General features: G+C 41.5%; 1 protein-coding gene across 1 annotated transcript; it reads left to right on the forward strand.

The window, feature by feature from the left end:
- Nucleotides 1-970: 970 nt before the first annotated feature.
- rpn1 (ribophorin I) lies at nucleotides 971-7,989 on the forward strand. The gene is made up of 10 exons (XM_042407517.1): nucleotides 971-1,358; nucleotides 2,431-2,495; nucleotides 3,090-3,396; nucleotides 3,492-3,701; nucleotides 3,793-3,985; nucleotides 4,970-5,069; nucleotides 5,166-5,304; nucleotides 6,336-6,455; nucleotides 6,592-6,837; nucleotides 6,934-7,989. The coding sequence occupies exons 1-10, from the start codon at nucleotides 1,119-1,121 to the stop codon at nucleotides 7,114-7,116; spliced, it is 1,803 nt and encodes a 600-aa protein (XP_042263451.1). The 5' UTR covers nucleotides 971-1,118; the 3' UTR covers nucleotides 7,117-7,989.
- The last annotated feature ends 1,108 nt before the right edge of the window (nucleotides 7,990-9,097 follow it).

Below are 9,097 nucleotides of genomic sequence, written 5' to 3' on the forward strand. Positions count from 1 at the left end.
ACACAAAACTGTATTTACAGAGACTGACACAGGTGCCATCAGCAGGCCAGTACAGGTCACTACCACAGTCACTTCATGGACAGACAGTCCAACAAGGCCAAACACACAAACGTAAAACAGGTTATCTTATAACAATTGTGTCATTAATAGTCAATAATATTTATCTATCCAATGGATTGCTAAGACTGAGACTTGATGATAATCACAATAACTGCAGGTTTTGTGCTACTGAAATTGAAACTACTGATCACCTGTTTTTTCATTGTATGTATGAGGATTTGCAGGACTGGCTGTGAACCAAAATCCAGCTACTTGCTCCTCTCACAAGAGAAAATATTGTGTTTGGTATTAACATGAAGTGACTCGATACTGAACAACCTGATACTCCTGGAGAATTTTTTTCATCCATGCATCATGTTTCTGTTTTTAAAAAGGACCTTGTGGGCAATCATCATGCTTTAAGACTAATGAAAAGAAAACATGCAAAGTCTCTCCTCAGAGCTTATGAAGAACTAAAAGTATTTCATGACCTCTAGAGCAACTATGGAAGAGTGCAGTTATTATTATTATTTTGTTTTTAAAATGTATTTATGTTCTATTATTATTTACAGTATTATATTATTATTTTATATAATGTAAGTCATTCTTTCTTGGCTGATGTACCTTGTATGTTAAGAGGTGCTTATTGTTGTTATGGTTACCTATGCCTTGATGTTTGTAAATGAATAATTTTCAATATTTTTTTTTTTAATAAATTGTAAGTTAATCCTTTTCAATAAAAATGCGCTCGTTCATTTTAAAAATAAGTAATTAAATAAAAAATAAATACACGTGCTTGTTTGCAAAATAATCCTCATATCAATCAAAATAAATTTTTTTTAAAAGGGCTTGTTTTCCTCATAGACTATCTGTGACTTGGTCCATTGAGTTGTCACAGTCGCTTCCAACGCAGGGCACGTTGTGAAGAGCGCGCCGTGACGTCATCGCGTCGGACTGAATGAAGCGTCATCCTTTTCTGATGTAGAGCGGCGCGGCGGCCTTTCTTCGCTGCTCTACATTTTCCTCCCCAAACTTTCCGCTCTTTACCTGGGTATTTCAGCTCTTTCTTTTCTGTAACTATGTCTCGGTGGTCGCCACTTGTCGGCGCTTGCCTGCTGCTCCTGGCCGCTGTGTGCTCGGAGGCTTCAGCGGACGGTCTGGTGATCGAGGACGTGAAGAGGACGGTGGACCTGAGCACTCATCTGGCCAAAATCACCGCGGAGATCGTGCTGTCCAACCAGGGACGTGCTGCCGTGAATAGCTTCATACTGGCGGTTGAGCCTGGCCTGGCCCCGCACCTGGCGTACATCGGAGCCTCGGTGAGTCAAACATCAGTGATAGCTAGCTGTAGCTAGCTGTAGCTTGTTAGCTTACTTCACAGGAAGGGACACGTATCCTGGCTGCGCAAAACACCCGCTGCTCTCATGTTTTGCGTCTTTCTGCGTAAAAGTGAGAGACGCAATGGTGCACAGCTTTACCAGCATGCTACCACACCATGTTACAGTTTGTTCATTGAATGCATGAGATCACAGCTACTAGCTCTGTGTGGCGTGATTCAGTGTGTTCCTGCAAGTTCACACTGCTACTATTTCAAAATGTAACGTTATACTGCTCGGTGCAAGCAATTCACGTCACTTGATTTGCTTTGAGCAGCATTGCTCCGAAGATCTCACCCTAGCATGGATAAATTCATTTTGAATTGCTAAAGGATGATGTTAACTTCCGCAGCGGTGCACGCTCTGTCAGTGGCTGAACGACACGTATGCGCTGAGCAGCTGACTTCCGTGTGTGACTGCGCACAGGCCCGCCTCCCCTCTCCACAATGAATGATAATACTGCAGTGCCTTGTTTTTTACACAAAATAATAAGCTGCACACGCTCACTGAAAGGGACTGCTGTGCTTTCCATGGTATAAATCTCTCACTTGTCCTGTATTTTGTCTGTAAGTTATTTTAACAAGGACAGTGAAAGCCTGTAAACATACCAATTTCACTTCACCTCCATATCTCATTCTAACTCATATTTTGCATACTGTTTGTCTGTCCTGCATTGTGTGGATGTATATAGACTTTTTAAGTTAACTGTACATACATATACAGTAAATACACATTGTATTTACGCTCAAATTTATAATTATATCTACATTCATACTTATATTAACATAGTCCACCCCCACTACATAGAAACATAAATTATTGTCCCTTTATTACATTGTTATGTTTGTGTTTATGTTTATTGTTTAATGTTTGTGTTTATTGCTTTTTCTGTTGACATCTGGACCACATTGAATTCCTTGTACTTGCTACTTGGAGTAGACTAGAATAAATCTGATTCTGAAGTGCATTCATTTCATAAACAGATTAAGCTCAACCAGTAACCATGTTTTCGCAGGTGAAGGGTGATGAAGAGGATGATGGCACACTTGACATCCAGCAGACAACAATGCCAGGCCAAAGGTACAAGATCAGACCCTTACTTTGTCATCTAACCAGATTCTCAAGCCTGCACAAATAACTCAACTCATGTAAACATGCAGGCAGCATTATAAGTGCATTTGAATCAGCATTTTTCAATAAGGTGGGCGTTAACTGAATGAACTAAATCAGAAGTGTCTGAGTGACATTCCTGTTAAGAGCTTAAATTTGTCTAAATACCAAGGATAGGTGCTTAAATGCTCCTTTTCCTGATGCCTATAGTCTAGGAAACACAGGACTCTCCCTTATGACAGTAAGAGAAACATTTCCTTGCTCCAGCAATCAAAGACTCATAACACACAACTTCCTGTCAGACTCATTTTTATAAGTCCAGTGATTTTAATATGACAACAGATGGATTTGTTTATGAAACCATATTTGCTAACTTACTAGATGACAAATTACTTATTTATGAATATACCAGTCATTGTGGCAGCATTTTCCATGCACAATGTTCTTTTCAAGAGTTCCTAAAATTACAAGATTGCATTTTGTAGATCTGGAGAAGCTGACATTTTACAGGAGCAGCATTTAACACCATTATGCAAATGTTTCTTATCATCTGTTCCCTTGCAGTGGGGAGTTTTACAAAGTGCAGCTGACCTCCAGTCTGGCAGCAGGTGCTCAGCTGAAAGCAAAGGTGGAGACGACGTTCAGCCATGTCCTGAAGCCTTTCCCCTCACAAATCACCCAGGCTGAGCGCCAGCTGGTGGTATTTCAGGGGAACCACTACCTGTACTCCCCTTACCCCACCCGCAGTCAGACCACACGTGTCCGCCTCGCCTCCAAGACAGTGGAGAGCTACACCAAGCTGGGCAACCCCAGCAAGATTGATGAGATCATCGAGTATGGACCCTTCCGTGACATCGCTCCGTTCAGCGAGGTAAATCTCTGACAAGGTTTCACAATCTTCGGATGATGAAGCTGCAAAAAAAGTTGTTACAAATGTTTGTGTTGTGTATGTTCCCTAACGTTCAGGATACAATGAAGATCCATTATGAAAACAACACACCCTTCCTCACCATCAGTAGCATCACTCGCACAATCGAGGTCTCTCACTGGGGCAACATCGCTGTGGAAGAGACCGTTGACCTGAGGCACACAGGTGCCGTCCTGAAGGGGCCTTTTTCACGTTACGATTACCAGCGTCAGTCAGACAGCGGCATCTCATCCGTCAAGTCTTTTAAGGTGTGTTGCTTTAAACACAAATCATTGTCTGACTGTTTTTCACTCTCTGGGTGATGATGATGATGATGATTCTATCCTTTCTCCTCAACAGACTATCCTTCCTGCCTCGGCTCAGGATGTCTACTACAGGGATGAGATTGGGAACATCTCCACCTCCCATCTGCAGGTCCTTGATGACTCAGTGGAGGTGGAGGTCAGACCTCGTTTCCCCCTGTTTGGAGGCTGGAAGACCCACTATATCATTGGCTACAATCTGCCCAGCTACGAGTACCTCTACACCCTGGGTGGGTTGATTGCTGAAAACCCTAACTAACCAAATCATAAGAGAAATATTTAATACTTAGAATGGAAAGAAGTATTAAAATTAGTCTTAGTGCAGGCTTATATATCAGGAAATTTAGTCAAAGCATGAAAATGTCCCTTGGTGCATCCAGTGGACAATGTAAGTGTGGTAGCTATGTCAGTGTATGAATTGAAGGGAAACACATGATGGATATTCATATGCATGGAGTTCCACATACACAGGATTTCAGAAGCTCTACATAACCTAAGGGTTCATACTGTAATTCCTCTCCGCACTGTGTAGTGTTTAATTAACTTAATGATAGGTTTTACCTGAAGTTACACTGTGAGACAAATCTATCTATTATACTTAAATTGCAAACCTCACTGGGTAAGATATCTTTAATCCACAAGTTGTCTTGCTAATTATTCTCAACAAATTGGTTAGTAACTAATTATGCTCAGTGGATAATATCAGTCTGAAACCACCTGAAGGAGCTAAGTTGAACAGGCACATTGTCATGATTTGTGGGCATATGTAAAAACTGTTCACACATATGAACAAAATTAGGGGGAAAATATTAAAAAGGAAGGCATGCATTCATCAAAATGATGGAACAATGTGAGCTGTAATGATTTGCCCTTGAAGTAATGAAAATAGAGCATGAAGTCTCCCAAGCTCTGAACTGTCAAGTGAAACTAGCCGGGGTTGATGGCTGCATTTCTTTTCTTTGGGCTCACCCTCAAACTTTAGTTTGCATGTCATTCTGTCAATACAAGTCTTCCCTCTAAAGTGACAGCTGATTCCTTAAAGGGCCACTCTACTCTAAAATGAGAAGGGTTAAGAGGGAGAAGTCAGACACAAAACCACTCTCGCTCACCGGACAATCCAGCAGGGCAACCAAGGCTTCCTATTGAGGCACAGCCCTCTTAATCACTGTATTCTGCGGTGTGTTACTAATGTGTTGCGTCATTCTATCTTATAGGTGACCAATATGCACTGAAGATGAGACTTGTTGACCACGTGTATGACGACCAAGTCATTGACTCCATGACTGTGAAGATCATCCTGCCCGAGGGGGCCAGGTCGGTGTTTGTCGCAAAATCTATGTGAGGTGGAGTTGAGGTTTTTGTAGTACTTGGTGCTAATTTCTCCCAATTTCCCCTGTCGTGTCCTATCAGAAACATCCACGTGGATACACCTTACAAAATTGATCGCATGCCAAACCAGCTGCACTATACGTACCTGGATACCTTTGGCCGACCAGTGCTGGTCGCCACCAAGAACAACTTGGTGGAGCAGCACATTCAGGATGTTGTGGTAAGAACAGTAGAAAAGAACAGGAATTTTGGCCAGTTAGAGTTTAAAAGAGATTAGCAAAAATAACCAGTAGATTAGCAAAGACTCCCTTGACCAACATTTACAACATGTCCAGATCTATTGAACATAGATAATTGACAGAGCTCCGAGCAGGCTTTTTAGCTTCCACAAATGTGTAAAAATATTGTCGTTTTCATTGGGTATTTTTAAGGTGCTTATATGCATAAAACTCATTGGGCAGTACAGCTGGTAAATTAAATCATTTTGACAATTTTAATTCACCAGCATTCCTCTTGAACCACCTTCAGGCCAAAATGCCAACCTTGCACACCAGATGTCCCCTACAATGTCCCCAGCTCTTTGTGTTCCCACCAGGATGACCCTGTTTGATTTTACACCCTTTGGCCTTTCTATGGAGCCATTGTCAGGACAGACTGTTCAAAGAAGCCAGTTTACAGAGTTATCTGGATACTTTTGTCAAGTAAAACCTGGAACTGGTCTTTTTACAGCAGTCCTTGTTGCAGATTTTAGGGGGTTCTGGGTTTTGTTGAGCAAAGTTTTGTAGATCAATTAATAAACCTGCCTTTTATAAACAGCAACATCATCAGTATGTTTTTGTTTGTAGGATCTAGTTAATATCTTACTTTACTTGATCAACAGTCAGAGAAAAAGAGCTGTTCAATTACAGTATGATACAAGAAGTTGGTTGTTGGTTGTCACATTTCTAGTATTTTACTTGATAAATGACTTGATTCATCAGTTATCAAAGCAGTCACTGAATTATTTTTAGTCCATCAACTAACTGATGGAAGAACAAACTGTTTAAGCACTAGAAATTAGAGTTTTTACTCCCCCAAAGTAATGTTTTTATGTCAAAGTTCATGTTTCAATTTAGAGGAAAAAAGACATTTCTTGCGGTCATTTAACATTTAAGAAGCATAAGTTGGTAGGAGAGATGTGGACAGCTTCTGATATGAGTTGTGACAATGAATTCAAACCCAAATGAATAAATGTCCTCTTTTGATTACCAGGTTCATTATAACTTCAATAAGATCCTGATGCTGCAGGAGCCTCTCTTGGTTGTAGGAGCTTTTTACATCCTCTTCTTCACTGTCATCATCTATGTCCGCCTGGACTTTGCCATCACAAAGGTAAGTCAACACTTATGTATTTCTTTATGTTATGTTAATTTATCTTTATGCTCACCTTTTACAGTTCCTACAATCACTTGACATGCATGCATTTTGAATCATTTTTAAATCAGTTTTTACTTCTATTTCTGTTCAGGACCCTGCGGCCGAGGTGCGTATGAAGGTGGCCTCCATCACGGAGCAGGTGCTGACTCTGGTCAACAAGCGCTTGGGTCTGTACCGACACATGGACGAGGTGGTCAACCGCTACAAGCAGTCCCGTGACACCGGGGCGCTCAACAGCGGCCGGAAGACTCTGGAGGCCGACCACCGCACTCTGACGAATGAGATCAGCTCACTGCAGGCCCGCCTCAAAGCTGAGGGCTCCGACTTGGCCGATAAGGTGAGTGACGCCTGTGTGTTTGAGAGCACAGATTGAAATGGTAAAATAAACTTGAGGTTTATGAGCAGTGAGGTTCACTCCTCGCTCTGTTTTCAGGTCGGGGAGGTGCAGAAGCTGGATGGCCAGGTGAAGGAGCTGGTGTGTCGCTCCTGCCAGGAGGCGGAGCGGCTGGTGGCCGGCAAGGTCAAGAAGGAGGCTTACATCGAGAGCGACAAGACTCTGGCCGGCAAGAGACAGGACCTCGTCAGCCGCATCGACAGTCTGCTGGATGCCCTCTAAACAACTCCTGCCACACAAGCATATGTAAACACCACTCTTACAACATAGACATACAACCGACTGTTTGTATGTATGAGAATTCAAATAAATGTGACACAAATGCTTACACATTTTTTTTACCATCCTTGTACCCAGAAGTGGACTATCAACATCTCATCTAGCGGTAGTGATGGGTTTATCCAAACACTTGTGCCTTTGTGCCTTGTGATAAACTTGAGGTCACTGCATGTTCAGCTCTACAGCAGCTACATCACAGCATTTTTGTTTGTCTGTTTTTGAGTTTGTTGAGCTTAAACTTTGTCACATTTGCTCAGACATGATACTGCATTTTCATGTTCAAATCTGGATTGTTTTTTTTTTTTTTTCACTCTGAGTTTATAAGGTTAAGGGATTTGTTTTCAAATGAATAGTTGAAGGGCCCAAGTGTTTTCGGTCTCATGTCTTTACTCACATATGCCGTGTTCCAATATTGAATAATTTCCAGCTGTCCAGCTGAGTATGACGGTGGTTGTTTAGTCTTTTCTAATCTTCTCTCTTTTGCACTTGCAAGTTTTTTCTACTCGCCCCTGACTGACGTTTATATTTGAACAAATTCGAAGCGCTGATTGTGTCATCCCAAATCCAATGTGTAGTCTTTTTTTTTTTTTGTTCTGACTGTACCTCAATATTTTCTACATTTTGTATGATTTAGGTGTTTTGTAAGTGGTTTTGTTTTGACCATGAGATTAGTGAATACATGAGATTAGGTTGTATGCGAGAAAAGACATGGGAAATGGGACACAAATGTTTGTGAAATGGGCAATGAAATGGAAAGCTGTCGAATTTGAAATAAAATTTTGAGAAACTAAATAAAATAAAAAATTTTGAGAAACAGCCTCATCTATCAGTTGTAAACTAAAGTAGTAAACACATAGCAGGTTCATGAAGATGGTTTTATTTCTGGTTTTTGATTAGTCCGTTTGGGGAAAATTACATCCAGAAGCAATAACCTTGGTTCATCAAAGGAGGGCGCACTTGTGTCAAGAACCACCAGTTTCCTGCAGTCTATTTAGTCCTTAACAGTATTGCTGCATCTTGACCTAGACAAAAGCAATTGAATAATCTAGTAGATAAAAATGAAAGTCTATCATCTTATCATCTCAAAATAAAAATAAACCACATTTGTACAACCACTGGTGACCCTTTTAAAGCTGGTACTTCAGAGGGAATTTCCAGCACATTGTCGCCTTCCTTGTTTCAGAGCTACCCCACCTATCAGCCTCTCCTCCCCAGTGAGCAGAGCAGCCGACCTGCCTCCATCACAGCCGGAGCCCAGGACAAACACATAGGGTCAGTCTGAGGTCATTGCTTTCCCTCTGAGGTCATCAGGGGTCCTGGCAGGTCACTTCCTGTTCCATAATAACAGGCCCCCTTCCACTCACAATGATAATGTTAACATATTGTATGTGCCATACAATAATCATTCTGAAAGTACACAGCAGGGGAAAGCAAAGACAATGTCTGTTAGCGCTGATGCTCGGTGCTGGTGAAAGGCCACACAATGGCATTTTTGTTTGTGTGTTTGTACTTGAGTGGAGATTTGAAGCAGTGAGAGTTCGTCGAGCCGCAGAGTCTCATTCTCACAGCAGAGCACAGCAGGCAGACTGCAGCTCACACAAGTCCACCTCAACACCAGTGACTGCGGAACAAACACTGAGCTCACGTCTGCTTGCCTCTCTGCAGCGATGCTATCAGGCCTCTCTGAGTTTGCATGTCTGACAGACCTTGAAAATTTGTAAAATTAAGCAAACTGAATTAGTTTGCTTAAATCTGAATTATTTTTCTTAAATTTCAAGGACATGCATTCATTTTGAGAATGAAACAATGTCCTTGAAAATGTTTTTAAAATCATAATAGATACCCACAATTCATCAGTATGCTTCAGCTCTCAGGCCTGCTCGTCATGCTAGGATCAACACTTTACATCCTGAAGAAAACCCTG

Source organism: Thunnus maccoyii, chromosome 3 (assembly GCF_910596095.1).
Source record: "Thunnus maccoyii chromosome 3, fThuMac1.1, whole genome shotgun sequence".
Classification (NCBI taxonomy): Eukaryota; Metazoa; Chordata; class Actinopteri; order Scombriformes; family Scombridae; genus Thunnus; species Thunnus maccoyii.